The following is a 15,951-nucleotide window of genomic DNA, read 5'->3' on the forward strand; positions in this document are numbered from 1 at the left end:
TTATTAAAATTATTATTTTCTATTACTGTACAGCCAGAAAATTTGACTGTCTAAAACTTTAGCGGTACTCAGCTCTTCTTGAAGCTGCTCCTTGGCAGCCCTTGCCCCCAGTCTTGACTGAAATAGTGAGAAATACTGCCATTTTGGCATTTTTTAGTATCATGTGCCTATGAAGGAATCCGCCCATCATTACAATTATTATTGATGGTTATAATATTGGCGGTTTTATTTTGAACCGCCAATCCGCCAGATTTAATTCTCCACCAAATTTTCCGGCTATACGGTATCACTTATTCTGTTAAGATGGCTGCCTACAGTATCTTACTTTGTTCTGTTTATAACTATTATTATTATTAATGATACATTATTACAAGATGAATGTAAAACATTAAGGGGACGAGCCAAGCAAAGGATTATACATCATTATTACTATTTACGTCTGTCTGTCTGTTGCTAATAAAAAATTTGAGTTGATTCCAACACCAAATTTTGTGCAATGGGCAATTTTTGAATTACTATATCACTACCAAACGTGTACACTAGCATCGTTACTATAAATAGTATCAATTACTACAATAGACAATGATATATCATATACTACAATAGCATAGTCTCAATCAATAGCATTGTACTATAAATAGCATCAGTGTTACTATAAATAGAATCATTTACCTTTATTCCTAAGGAAGAATGACACTATGTCTCAGTTCCAGTCTCCAGTGCATTGAGTGGGAGGGAACATTGATCCAATGAATTAAGAGACTCACCTCTTCAACTACAATACATTGACACCTAATACAATAAAAATAATAAAATACTAATAGGAGGTACCGTATTTCCTTAAATAGAAGCCGCATTCGAATAAACGCCGGGGTAGCAATACAATTTAACTATAAATATGCAATACTAGCTTAGGAGTGACTCACTAGTCTAGTGGATAATGCCTGCAGTTCCAGAAGTCAAAAGCATGAGGCCACGGGTTCGAATCCCTCTCTGTGCCGAAGTTTTTTTTATTTTTTTATATATTTTTTGGAGGTCCTAATATCATTTTAGGAAATAGACGCCCGGGCTTTTATTTAAGGAAATACGGTATCTTAATTTCAATTTAATTTTATCATAAAATTGTAAATATTTACCTGGAGTGTTATAGCTAAAAACATTCTACAGTATTCCAGTGGATGAATGGCAACAATGATCATAGCATTATAGACACTGTAGACCACTGGATAATAATGAAGTTAAGGATCATAATTGTACATTATTAATGATTAATGTACATGTACATGTACATAGATAAAGAAAGAAAGGAGTATAGACCTTGGGTATTTCAGTTTTGGAGTTTGGCCTTTTCTGAATATGCCGGTAACTTGAAAACTTTAAGTCCGAATCAGCTCAAACTTCTACACAGCATAAGGAAATCAATATGTACATGTATTAGAAAATCTACATAAAATTTGGAATGATTTTTTAGCCATTTTCTAGAAAAACCATGGGCTCTAAAATCTAAATAATACTCAAGGCTATATAATTATAGCCTTGAGTATTTGGAAATTTTTTAATGGCCTAAATCAAAAAATTTAAGTCAGAATCAGCTCAAACGTGGTACACAGCATAATGACATCAATATCTATCAAAAGATGTACAAAAAATTTGGAGCCAATTTTGGAAAAGCCTAAGGCTAAGAAATGTGCCTGGGGCATTAATAAGGATACACATAATCCCATCCTCAGTGAGAGTGAACAGCAGTGGCCAACTAAAAATGATATCTTTTGAACTTCTCAACATACATGTATTGTGGAAGAGTGTCATCATACTGGAAGGACTCCATGAAGACTAAAGAGAGGCCATTAGATTGTTGCTGGAATGAGAAGGAGGTATTTAAAGAACTATCATTAGCTAGTCGAATGACGTCATTCTTATGAGAGCCAAGTACTGTTAGTGTATCAAGACTGGAGCCTATTGAGAGGAGAGAAGAATAATTAATAACTATTAATAACAAAATGTATTGATGGGGAGAAACTTGAAAAATTCATAAGAAATCCAAATTTAATTGGTATCAGCTCAAACTTTCTATGCAGCATAAGAAAACGTATATGCATCAGAAAAAATTATAAAAATGCTGAAATTAACTACATGTACGTGTATCAAAATATTAAAAATGAAGAATTCTCTTTTCTCATTTTTGACAAAATTTGAGGGTCTTAGGCCCGGTTTAAGAGCAACTTGACAATCCAATAAAAAAGCTATTGCCAAAATTCGTGCGAAATCCTGACACATTGATGTCTTTATGTTATGCACTACATGTATGTAGAAAGTTATTAATAAACAATTTTTGAGTTATGACCATTTAAAAACAATTTAATTTTCAAAAAAGTGTTTTTTATCCAAAATTATCCTAATTTTTATTACATTTTAAATACAAATTAATGTTCTTTATGCTATGCAGAAAGATTCAAGTTGAATCTTATAAATAATTTTTAAGTTATATTTTTAAAAGCAAAGCAAATTGCAAATTTGCTCCGAAATCTCCCCTATATACATGTAGTACATTTTAAAAATATCCATGTACATGTACTTTATTTACATTCCCTTACTCTGTGAGTAATGTTGCTCTTGTCTTTAAGCTGATTCTCATCTCCAAATGCTCTCTTCTCATTTTAGCCTCTACCATCACCGGCATGTGCGCAGGGTGAAATGGATACTGTATATATAAACCAAGGGATAAACAAAGTGATGCACTGTATTAATGAGGGATCTTGTACCTACTTGGAGCAAGTAAAGGTTATTAGCCAGACCTTGGGCTAAGTATATTAGTATCTATAAAAAGAGAGAAGGAAGGCTGGAAGGGTAGAGTGAGGAGACTGTCTGTCCATAGACACTCAGGTACACTATGATGACTCCACGTGGTTAAAACTTAAAAGGCAAGGTCAACCACGCCCCTGAGATTTGAACATGCAATAAAAAATTATTTTTATACCACAAATGGTATTAATTTTTGCCAAAAAAGTAAAATATAAATAAAATAATTTTAAATTTCAATTTCAAATTAGAGTCAAGCCCTGATGATTTTAGAAGAATGCAGGCCTTGCTGATTTCTACATAAATAAAATTCTGCTCGGAAGTATTTTTATAGATCATCTACAACAAACCTGAGTGTCAAGTAATCTTTCAAACCTATACTTCTTGATTTAGCCCACTCCATTAGTGCAATCCTATGATAAACATTTGATGCTATAATGCTAAGTTTACTTTATAAAATCATTTTGAGGTACAAGGCGACAAACAACAATTATAGGCTTGACTTACAAGCATAAAATATTCCTTGACATCACCTCACCAATAACAATGATGGCATGAGCTAAGTGTTAGATGAACATGATTGATACCTTAAACATACCCTGGAGCAAGGTCAAGCTCAATAGCTTCCTGCAAGTGCAAGGAAGCTAGCTGCTTTCTGAACTGGTAATGGAAGACCAAGACTAGTACAACACCTAGATTGTAGTTATAATAAGAATTATTTCTAAGTCAGTATAGTTGATTTTTATACAGTATTCATTGCTGGGCTTGCTGCTTGACGAATAAGTTTCAAGCATCTTCCTATTTCTTTCTTTTACTGACATGATACAGTACATATGAAAAAACTAACAATCAAAAGATAAATCTCTTTTAAAGAGGTACAATGCATACTGTATAACTTTTGGCTAGAACTCCACAAAGTGTATACTCACAACATATATGTACATGTACTGTGCAGTTGAGTAGTTAGTACTCAGTAGTCACATTATACCTGTATGTAACCACATGAATAATGGATGCATACATAGACATGTAGTCCAGTACCATAGTACTACAGGGCATTCCTACAAAATTCACAATATGAGAATTTTCCACTTTTATAATTTTTATGCATAATTATTACACATGTCCTTATATCAACTTTAAGCTGATTCTGATCAAAATTTGAATCAAAAAAGTTGTTAAAAAATTGGGCCAATGACCAAGTGTATCAACTTTAAATCAAATTTGAAATTTTTGTGAGTCTGTAGAGTTGCTCAAAAAATGGGGACAATGAACAATGGCTATAGACTTTAGTCAAAGGCCAAGTTTTGTCAGAAATGGCTAGGTGAAAATTTCATTTTGTCAATAATAAGTGCTCCAACTTTGTGGTTACTTGCATAAATATATGTAATGAATTTGATTGAAAAGTGATTAAAGGGAGTTCCCATTTATTGTGTTCTACACTGCTGTACACTATTTTATGCATAAAGTTTGAACTAAATTCACATTATGACCGTTAAAAATAATGCTAAAAAATTGGCTCTGAAATTACCCTCATTTTTTATGATACATATTGATGCCCTTAAGATGCAAAGTTTGAGCTGATTGGAAGCTCAAGTTTTTGAAATAGGGTTGTCTTAAAATGAATCAATTTTTGAAATACCCTACACTTATTTGATAAAGCTCATGGTTTTATCAAAAAAATGTCTCCAAAACAATCCAAACTTTCTAATAAATATTGATGTGCTTATGCTGTGTAGAAAGTTTGAGCCAATTTTTATTTTTGATGCATGGCCATTTAACCCTCAGCTCTGTTTTATTGAGAAATTTGCTTGCATTGGTCAAAGTTTATATATCTTCAGGAGAAATTTTTTAATAACACTTTCAAGTAAGCTGGTGAAATTATGTCACATTTGGTAAAAGTCAATATAATAGACTTAGTGGTCAATTAACAGTATAGCTGCTGTAGCATGCATGCAACTAAAAATTAAATCCCAATAGCAATTGAAATCACTTGATGTAATTTTAAGGATACAATCAAGCAATTTCTCTCATATTCTTGAGTCTGATACTCTTCCTCAGTACATTGTATTGAAATCATTGAAAATTAGGAGCAATGATGCACTCTGTTTGTTTTCTAAAGTGAAATCAATCAAAGTAGATGAGATCACTATTGGTATTGATAGTTTAAGTTTATTGCTTAGTATTGTATCAGCAAATGATATGACTGTTTCTATTAAGGAAATACATCAGTCTGTTCTTGAGATAATTTTTAATTCACTGTCACCAGCTAAACCACCTTACCTTCAATTGATAGTAGACAGTGGATATGGTCCTTCATCAAAGATACCAATATTGTATGATACTTAAAAGATGTGGTGCCATTAAACTGAAGAAAGCTGTAATCATTGATGAATGGGACCGGGAGATGAAGCTTAATAATTTAATGTAAATACACATGTAAATACAATGCTTCTTCTGCTTTAATACATTAAATTTTTGTGTTTATTGGTACTGACCAACAATGCATACACTTGTTCATTAAAGATCAAATTATTAATTAATGATTAACTATTGATTATTACACTGCTTGTATGTTGAATTTCAATTTTAAAAGTACCAACAACATATGAATGGAAGAGAGACATAGTGCCATCAAACTGAAGAAAGGGATAATACACGTGACACAAATATACTTGATGTATGCTAAGTACAAATCCTTACCAAAAGTAATAACTAACTAATAACTTAATATTACATGCATATATTTTAAGCAAATTTTGGAGCAAATTTTTTGAAAAAAACCATGGGCTATAGTATAGGGTATTTTTACAATTTTGACATATTTTTTTTTAAATGGTGATAAATCAAAAATTTGAAGTCAGAATCAGCTCAAACTTTCTACACAGAAGTACATCAATATGCATCAGAAATCATAATAAAATTCGGTTTCGTTTTGGAGCCAATTTTTGGAAAAAAATGAAAAAAGTTTTAAGAAATGGCCATAACACAAAAAATTGAAATCAAAATTGGCTACATAACACAAACACATCAATATGCATCAGAAAACATAATAGAAATTTGGGGTAATTTTGGAGCCAATTTTCAGAAACAAACCATGGGCTACAGCACAGTCAAGTTTTTTAATTGGCCACAACACAGAAAATTAAAGTCAAAATTGCCTCAAACTTCTTACATAGCATTAAGGACATCAACATGTATCAGAAAATGTAATAAAAATTGGGGATGATTTTGGAGCTATAGTAACAGCTTACCCAGCAATGAAGACATAAGCATTATCCTCTCAAGCCACTCCCGCACAAGCTCTTCTGATCTTTGATTGTATCTTGAACATTTTACTTTAATTTCCTACAACCATTACATAATGTACAACATTTGAAACATGAAGTATCTCACTGATAGGAACACATACAGTATAGAGGTATACTACTATAAGGTAGTACAATAAAAGTACAGAGTACATGTACACAAACAATACCGGGTATACACATCAACTTCCTATCAACAATGTACAAGCATGTTCTCTGTATGCTCTCATGTACTCTATTTTGTGTTCCTATCCCTAATGTGCTTGAGTAATGTACACATACATGCACACTAATGATAAGCAATGTAATGCTGCTGCAAATGAACAACAATTTCATTAGCAGAAGCCAAAAGTCGTTTATAACACAAGTATATAGTAAATGAATGTAGCTTTATGTAATTTTGAAGCTTAATAAAAAAATGAATGCAACTATATAAGTAATACTGAGTCTTGCTTACTTGATCTCTTGAAAAAGCAGTAAATTTTAGGAGTTTTGAAGCAGTGACTTCCATTCACTTTTAAAGAAATAATCAGCTCTCTCTCAGCAACATCCAAAACAACATTAAGTGACCTGTGTGTAATAATAACTTGAGAAAGGAGAGAGTGAGTCAAAGAATAACATTACTAAGACATGGATTAAGAGAGGAAGTGTAAGAAAGAAAGAACTACAAGTAGGAGCAAAAGGGAATGAGCAGACACTATGGCATTGTACTGTCATAAAGAACTTACAAGGCTGGCCAGGTACAACTGATGAGCTCAATTTCTCATCAACGAATGATCTAAAGGAAGCACAACCAGTCCCTAATGCATGTAAAATGAAATCATTACCACTTGGCATAATAATTAAAATTCTATGCATGTATACTATTGTGCGATATAAGTATACAGTATATAAACATTATGCATATATTGCATTATTTATATACCAGGTCCAATGATAATGATATGCCTGGATGAAGGAAAAAGAATGCTCCCTCACTAGCCAGATCAATAAAATAGTGTCATTCTCTGCTAATTGGACATAATTAAAAACTAATTATGCATCATCTCTTACTAAGGATCCAGTGATGCTAGCCAAATAGTGCAAACACCCTAACAAAAACAAGAATCAGTAAATACGATACTGTAACAGTGAAGGTTATTAAAGTTAGCAGCACATTCCACTTAAACTACAGCTAGCACACTAGACAGCAATGAATTAATAAGGCGAGGCCAATAATAATTGGTGTGTATAAATAGATAAAACAAAAGTCTACAAGGTCAGAAAAACTAAGGAAAGAAAGATGTTGCTGTTGCTAATGATCCTGATCTCTTCTAATAGTATAGCCAGTGGATCTTACTGTATGTCTACTAATCAAGGTCACTCTGGGTCCTTCTATCTAAGAGTCTGTTGTGTTATTGACAACTTGGGAAGGAGCGTTACTATCAAAGGGAATGGCATCAATAGATACATTCTCTGTCCAAAAGTACTACCAAAGTCTTGTCCATCAGGTAAAGATACAAGTATATTATTAAGCTTAGTAATTTTCCATAGAAAAAAATTGTAAGGACTTAAATAGCAAAGGTAGCACTATTAATGGAAATTATATCATATATCCTGATGGAGAGACTCAAGTTGAGGTACAGTAGATAGAATTATACATTTCTATCATTGATATACTGTACAGGTATATTGTGACATGAATGGTATCAATTGCGATGGAGAAGGTGGTTGGACTAGAGTAGGGTATCTTAATATGACCCAGTCTGGGGCTACCTGTCCTACTGGACTAACAAGATACACCTTCAATAACATTAATCATCCTCTTTGTGGTAGGGCACAAGTTGCTGGCTGCGCCGCTTCAACTAGCTTCTCATCTAACGGACTAACATACAACAAAGTCTGTGGACAAGTTAGAGGATATCAATTTCATGATACTGATGCATTCTACCATTTAAGTACTACCATAGACAGTTTTTATGTTGATGGTGTAGCCATTACTTATGGAAGCAATCCTCGCAAACATATCTGGACGTATGCAGGAGGCAACATAGAGGATGACACAACTGCAGATGGGTGTCCATGTAACACTGGATTCAATGGTAATAGAAATCTTTCAGCAACATTCATTGGGTCTCATTATTATTGTGAGTCAGGATTAGACTCCAGTCCAGCCAAAAGTGTTCTCTATGCTGCTGATCCATTATGGGATGGACAGCAATGTGATGGTCCAGAGATTACCTGCTGTCCAGCTAACTCTAAGATGCCTTGGTTCTATCGTTCACTAGATACACAAACCACTGATGATATTGAACTGAGACTATGTAGTAGCTTACCACATAGTTTAGAAGACACTCCAGTTGATATAATTGAACTTTACATTAAATAATACTGTTCACAATTTACAGTTTATAGCATGTAAATCTAAAAGTCATTTTTGATAATTAGCTACTACATTGTATGTATGGAATTCAATACAATCATACATGAGCAAATGATGATAATAAATTATAACACTTGAACTGTACATGTGTGAAGGACTGAGAACAGTGGTACATTAAAGTACATGCATTTGTGAGTTGTTATCATTCTTGGCTGTATAAGTCTTAAGTGTGCCATTTATTAATTGTGTGTCACATATAGACAGGTGACATTATAGGAAGTATAGTAGCGGTATGCAAGTATATCACAATTTTGATCATGCAAGGAATAATTTCCAAAAATTTATCTAATGTTGGCTATAAAGTGCAGTGCCAAATGCCATAAAAATAGACACCAATCACCTCAATCCTCTTTTAGTAGTAAACACCAAACAGATATTCTACATTGGTCAGAGCATGAGGGATTAGAAGAGGGGTAAGATCACACCCATTGAGCCCTATTTAAGTTGTATATCAGTAAAATAATGAATACTGATGCAGAAAATAGTTTGAAGGAAGCAAAAAACAATGAATCTTGAAGTGGTTATGCATTGATATGTATATTGGCGCATTTCTAGTTTTTGTAATTTTATATGCATTAAAATATCATCACTAGCTACATAGAAAGTTAATAAATTTGACAAAATGCATATTCAAAACAATTTGTACTAAAACAAAGTAAGCTATTGAAAAGAGCAAACTGATTAAGAATGAGACACAAAAAAGCACAACTGCAACAAAATTTATTATTAATCACTCATCTGTTCAAGAAGTGGCTCGCGCAATTCAGGATAATCTCCACAATCAGCTTCGTAATGATGATGTTGAAGTGTAGGACTTACAAAACGATAAAAAGGAAAAATCTTATGACACAATTTATTATTCTTATCCAATTGGCCAGTGGACAATAAGATGTGATAAACAATGATAAAACAGAAAATAAAAACAAAGTAGTAACTTTAAAGAGTGAAGAACAGTATCATGTACTTTGAAGAATATGAGTAAATGTATTGACCAATTAAGATGATAAAGTTTATTACCAGAAGCAAAGAGAGGTTAAGTAAATTGAGGTCTTTGTTTCTGAAGGGCATTGAACAGGTCTGCAGGTACAAGAAGATATTGTATACAATGAAAAGGATTAGAAACAGTGCTCCTGTATTTCAAGCAAAATTTTCAAAGACATACAGGAGCAGCAAAAACAATTGGTACAATGAAAACCAATACCACCTGTTAGTTTTGTATGGAGCATAAATCGCCTCATAAAATGGATGAATGTACTCTCTAAATCTGTCCCATTTCAATAGATATTTACCAAACAGTATCAATACAAAATATGGTGTCAAAATGACTCCCACTACAATTGATGTTATTATCATTAGCCATGTATGTTCTATCACTTCTATGCTTCCATATTTAAGAGCTCCAGTATTATACTAAACAATCTTTTCTCCCTTACCTTCTTCGTAGACCTTTGCTGAACCAAATACATCAATAATGGCTTCAAGAAGTTTAGTGAAGGAAAGGTGAACAATGGTAACTAAAACTTGGACTGAAGACTTTGACAATTTGTTGGATACTCGAGATTAAAAATGACTCAAAATAATGAGAAAAACAATAATGAGTATGAGATAGACAGGAAAGAGTATGCTCAGTCCAGCCTTCCACAGCTCAGTCATCCAATCATAAAAAAAGGGGAAAACCAAGATTTAGGTTCAACAATGCTATGAATAATTTTGAAAGTTTAACAAAGAAAGACTCTTCGCCACAGTCACCGCATGGCATGCTTAGGTATCTCAAGATTCCAATGTTGGCAGTTTGAGCATAAAATATGATGCCATTTAGAGCACCATTTGCAAGAGTCAGCCCAAAGGTGTATAATAGCAACACAAGTAGAGGACCAGCTAAAATATATGATTGATGTCAGAGGCCACCATATACTGGTACATAACTTACATTCTTTAGAACCAAAGACCACACTGTATTTAAGAATACACTCACCACAAAAGGCACCTGTTCTAGAGCCATAGCATAAAGGTATTGTGTCAGAGGTTGTTGATGAATGGAGGTACAATCCATTCTTGTTCACTTTTAATAAGTCGAACTGAGTGCCAGTATTACAATAACTTGGATTGCAGTAGATAACTCCAAATCCTCCATTTTGTCTATGACTCACATTAACTCATATAGATCTACGCAAATCAAAAGGTTTAGAAAAAGCATTTTTTTCTATATCACATGAAATTTGTTCTTCAAACTCTTTGATGTGCCTAAAAACTCTAGAGCAGACACAAACACCTTTTGTGTTATCGAAGTGGAAACCAATTAGACAATCACTCAACCAAACTTCTATATAAAAGACCTTGTTTTGTCGTGAAATAGTAAAAAGCAACAATGACAACTTGTTGAATGTCAATTTATCAGTTGCGTGTATAGTGAGGTTTATCATTGTGCATCTCAGCATCTGTCCTTCCCTTTAATAACAGTTGATCCTTGATCTTTTGAGAACTGCCAGTCTAGTTTTTTTCATTCTTTTCTTTCTAACAGGTATGACTGTTAAAATGTCAAAAGTGAAGCTACCATTTCCATTGAAAACATTGACTGGTACATGAACTGATGTTCCTGGATATTATCTATTATTCCCTCCTGTTTCATTGCAAAATTTAATAAATGAAGCAAATGATGCAATATTGTTGAGAGATACATTTTAAAGACTTTCCAATACAAATTATTGATCTGTGATGCATCTTTAAATCTTGCTAGAGTGCAATTATAGAGGTTTGTTGAGTAAATAGCATCACCAGCTAATGTAGCAGTGTTATTAGCAAAATACAAGCTAATATTACTAGCAAGGCTCATGCTGAAATGTTGAAATGTGCAATTTTGAAATACTTCCCCACTGGCATATATTGCTCCTCCCACTGACTGAGCAGTGTTGTTTGTAAAATTAGCTTTCAGATCATTCATGAGGTAAAGCACACTGTTAAATTCTAGCATAAAAGCTGGTGCACGATTGGCAATATTATTAGTGAAATGATAATGTCCTTGCAGTGTAACATTAGTCCAAATACAGAACCAAAGTTGTTTGAAAATACACTTGGATGTTTTTCACTTCCTATACCATAAAATGCAAACCCACTGGTCCAGAGTCTACTTGAATTTGTAGATGAACAATAAATGTGAGCTATAGAGTCACTTGGATGACCAATGAGTGTAAGGGAGTGGGTTATATTAATTCTGCAGTATTTATTTTGAGATATTTCATGAGTCACATTGCTATAAACAAGCAGAGTAACATCATCATCAAATATTCCACTGCCATTGCACAGGATCCTCTCCAACTGGTGTCTATCAGTGATGTTCTTAGGCACTGAAGATGAAGTAGACTTATAGTGAACAAAATGAAAAGCAGCAGGCAATATGAAAAAAATTTGTGAAGAAAGCCGGACAGTATGGTAAAAGTATTAGTTGGACTATCTATAATCTGTCTCAGCTGAAAATGAAACTAGTAATTAGTGGAGTTGAGACAAAAACTTATGCTATGCTTTAGAAAAACACTAGCTATAGTTATCAACACCAAAATTCGACTATGATGACACAAAATAATTGCAGTAAGTGTAATAGATTAGTCTAGTTGTTAGGTAAAAACCCTCTGGACTCCTATCACAACAAATACTCAAGTCAGCAAACGATGTTCACTTATAAAACTGTGCTAATTTGATACAAAATCCTTTAACATACCGTAATTTGCCTTTTTTTCGTACAAAAATTTTTCGTTTCAGAAAAATTCAAGTGGAAATATTTTCGTCTTCTCATAGTGTACGAAAATTTTTACAGTCTGAAAATTTAGCTTCTCTTGCACATACCTTGTCCTTTACCTACTGGTAACAAGGCCGCTATAGTAGTGTTTATAATTCTTGAGATAAGAGATTCTTGACCTGGCTGTTCCCCCCGACATTACTAGTATACGGATAGTACTGGAGATGCAGCAATGACCAATTTACGGATAATAAACGGAAACATTAAATGGCTACTTTTGTCACATGGTGGACCGTTTTATTTTATAACTCAGTAGTGAAGCAACTGATTGAAGTACAGCAAGCACCAGTGGATAGAGCAAGGTTAGAGCTGCAAGAAGATACCTACTTATCAGGCCGTACCTTAGTCTTTCTTTGATGAATTAGGTCACAAATTTTGGTTGCTCAAAAATTTTCGATTGAAATATTTGCGTCAATTTAGGACCATACGAAAATATTTCCACAACGAAAAAAAGGCAAATTACGGTAATTTAATTTGGCTCACTAAGTGAAATTCACATTTCAAGCCACTACACAACTGAGCTAAGCCGTGCCAAAACTGAACTACATGCATATAAACTGCACTATTTTAGTGCACCCACGGTATGTTTATCACAATGATGCACTCAGTTAAGAACAGTTCAAATAGTGTAATATGGATAAATAGGGTAATAGATTCATTGTAGCTTTACCACAAACCTTCTTCAGTTTAGGCCCTAGTGAGTTGCATGTTATTTGGAGTATGTGTGATATAAGTTCATCTGCTATGATACTGTCCGTGACTACAAGAGCAGCCGTCATGTGAATTTCATGTGACTACTATAACCTTCCAGAGATAATCGATACCAGTTAGATCAGTATTATCTACTACCTAAAGGAGGAGAGCAAGGAAGACAGAGATGGAAGGAAAAATACATGCCGATTGAGTGAAAAAATTTAGGGAAAAATTGCAAAATAGAAACTAATTAAAAAAATTAATGCACACAAATATGATGATTAAAACCTTAATTTTGATCAATTTGCTAGAATACATATTTTTTAAGAAATATTTTAGCTTCTTTAATGTTATGATTTGATTGATGCCAATGGTAATTAATGATAATAATACTAATAATAATAAAATATAAATACCTGTTATTACTGTCAATACTGTAAGTGTAGAATGGTTTAGTTTGTAATAAATTATCAGGAACAACCTAAAAAAACACTACAAATCAGGAAGCACACAATTTCTATGATTCCAATAAAATGAAACAAAATGTGATTCTATTTTGCTAAGATTGGTTATAAAATTATTGGTTATTGGGAGTATTTCCTCTCTCTCACCTCTAAAATAACTTTCTCTTCTTCTTCGTCTCGTCTCAAATCATGAATAGTTTCATTTATAAAAATAAATATTGATTGACCAATTGCTTGTCTTCCTTGAGACTTCTGCATACCACATACCTGGAACCAAAATATGACAGCATGAGAATGAGAGTAAAAGTATGGGAATGAGAGCATAAAAATATTAAGTAAAGTGGGTATGAGAAAGAGTTATTGAACATAGGAATGAAAGATTAAGGTATCGGTATGAGATTACATAGTATGGGAAAATGGGAATGCAAGTTTTATGAGTTACCTCTCTGAATTGGCTGGTCTACTAGTGACTGGTTTGAATATGTAGACTTGTTCAAATGAGTAGTAGAGAAGATAAACAGGCCAACACTGAAAGGAGTAAACATGTCAAATAATCCACTTTACAGACAAAATGTCCGTCTAGAAGAGAGAGAGAGAGAGAGAGAGAGAGAGAGAGAGAGAGAGAGAGAGAGAGAGAGAGAGAGAGAGTGAGAGTAAGGTAAGGAGATGGATAAATGTTATTAGCATTATTATATTTTGTCTAACTAGTTCTCAGTATGGATAGGGCCCACAAGTATTGCCACAGCACCAGTTGCTTCATTAATGTTTCTTGAATATTCTCCTGGCCTTCTACTAATGCACCCTACAACATAATTATAATAAAGAATAATTTATAACAAGTTTGGAGGAGCTAAATTTTAGTAGCAATATTCAATTTTTATTGACCGGTTATCTACATGCATCAATTAATGGTTTCCTGTCACAAGTTGGATCAAAAACAAAAAATTATTTTTATAAACAAAATTAGAAATCTAATAAACAACAAGTCGTCTATTACTACAATCACAAACATACAATAATCCATCTTTATCAAATGTTAATCCAAAAGGATATTTAATGTGATCAATATTATTGCCTTCACTTCCAAACTTCCTAACAAACACACCATCACTGGTGAAGACTGATATATGATGATTGCCATCACCAACATACACTAGACCAGTAGCTGCAGTGTCTATTGTTATACCTATTGGCAGAATAAGCTGTCCAGGACCAGATCCTTTACTACCAAACTGACTCACAAACTTTCCACCTGGAGAGAACTTTTGAATTCGATGATTATAAGTATCAGCAACATACATTAATCCTTGACTGTCAATAGCAATGTCATGTGGATACTGAAACTGTCCATTAGCTGATCCTTCACTACCAAATAATTGAGAGAAGGTTAGATCAGGATTCAAGACTTGTATACGATGATTACCCCTATCAGCAATATAAACCTGTCCTGTTATAGGAGAGATGGCTATACAAGGAGGAGTATTGAATTGTAGTGGTTCAATACCAAACTCACCAACTGATGCTATAAGGTATCCATCCATGCTTATCTTCTGAATCCTGTGATTATCAGATACAAGAATGAATTTGTCTTGAGTAATGGCTACACCACAAGGAGAAAACTTGACATTACCACTTCCTCCTTTCCTTCCTAATGATTTCACTTTCTTTCCTTCTCTATCCAGTATTGTTACACAGTGACCATCACGCTCAGTTATTATAACATGATCATCACCACTTACAGCAACTCCACAGGGACCCTTAAGTTTAGTTATAGTACGTACTGGAGTGATGTTATCAAGGTAAGGATTGATAGGGATGACTAGTGAGGTATCCTCAAGGTGTACATCATATACTTGTACTTTTACTGTATGAGTACCACGTGTTGAAGGGTTACACTGTATCCTATACACTCCAGGATCAGTGCTGGTGGTAGTGACTGTAGTGTGAATGGGTTGATCACCTTTACCTACTGATACTAGACTACACCTCAGAGAAGAGAGGGGAACACACAAAACAGATGAATCTGGTGCCACTATTGAAAGTAAAAACGAAATTGTTCTGCCAGCAGGTGTAATATGATCAATCTTTTTCACTCTACACTGCTCTAGTGCAGTAGATGAGTAGGTCACAATATCTCCAATGTGATGTAGCGATTTCATATCTTTACTCAATACAAAGTCAGCCTTTTCCTTTGGATGTAACTCCTCCGCATTGATCCCTGCAGTAACTTCACTCAAACGCTCCATCATCTGTTTTTTAGACCTCAGGATTTGTTGAGGACTGCCTGCCTTCAGACTCTGTTCCACATAATCCTCAACATCCTCTAGAAGACTCAAACTCATTTTTGCTGATTTCCTTTGCTCTGACAGCACCTTTAGTTTAGCATCAGTGACCCTCTTTGCTTGCTCAGTCAGTTTCCTCTCTGACTGATGAAGAACATTCATCATTTCCTCTACCATTTCATGTATTTCT

General features: G+C 33.8%; 1 protein-coding gene and 2 long non-coding RNA genes across 4 annotated transcripts; all 3 read right to left on the minus strand.

Moving 5' to 3' along the window:
• Positions 1-681: 681 nt before the first annotated feature.
• LOC109580837 (uncharacterized) lies at positions 682-2,885 on the minus strand. Of its 2 annotated transcripts, XR_002184392.1 has the most exons (6): positions 2,767-2,885; positions 2,595-2,701; positions 1,788-1,956; positions 1,318-1,400; positions 1,137-1,222; positions 682-792 (listed from the first exon to the last, which is right to left on the minus strand). It is a non-coding gene; the product is annotated as an uncharacterized LOC109580837 (long non-coding RNA). The 2 variants fall into 2 exon arrangements; XR_002184391.1 differs by lacking the exon at positions 1,318-1,400 and having other exon boundaries at positions 1,713-1,956.
• A 35-nt stretch (positions 2,886-2,920) lies between these two features.
• On the minus strand, positions 2,921-7,138 carry LOC109580823 (uncharacterized). Its single transcript, XR_002184384.1, has 6 exons — positions 7,033-7,138; positions 6,565-6,907; positions 6,054-6,147; positions 3,307-3,491; positions 3,150-3,212; positions 2,921-3,095 (listed from the first exon to the last, which is right to left on the minus strand). It is a non-coding gene; the product is annotated as an uncharacterized LOC109580823 (long non-coding RNA).
• Positions 7,139-14,183: 7,045 nt separating this feature from the next.
• LOC109580833 (E3 ubiquitin-protein ligase TRIM71-like) lies at positions 14,184-14,780 on the minus strand. The gene is made up of 2 exons (XM_019994390.1): positions 14,477-14,780; positions 14,184-14,281 (listed from the first exon to the last, which is right to left on the minus strand). Exons 1-2 carry the CDS (start codon positions 14,778-14,780, stop codon positions 14,184-14,186), a joined length of 402 nt encoding a protein of 133 aa, XP_019849949.1.
• Positions 14,781-15,951: the final 1,171 nt, after the last annotated feature.

The sequence above is a fragment of the Amphimedon queenslandica genome, unplaced genomic scaffold, assembly GCF_000090795.2.
Source record: "Amphimedon queenslandica unplaced genomic scaffold, v1.1 AMPQUscaffold_13474, whole genome shotgun sequence".
NCBI lineage: Eukaryota > Metazoa > Porifera > Demospongiae > Haplosclerida > Niphatidae > Amphimedon > Amphimedon queenslandica.

Bases quoted from the DNA above. Each gene is read 5' to 3' on its own strand.
- LOC109580833 (XM_019994390.1), bottom strand. From the start codon at position 14,780: ATGTATGTTGCTGATACTTATAATCATCGAATTCAAAAGTTCTCTCCA. The intron at 14,282-14,476 runs GTAATAGACGAC...ATTATGTTGTAG, and splicing joins ATTGTATGTTTGTGATTGTA to GGTGCATTAGTAGAAGGCCA.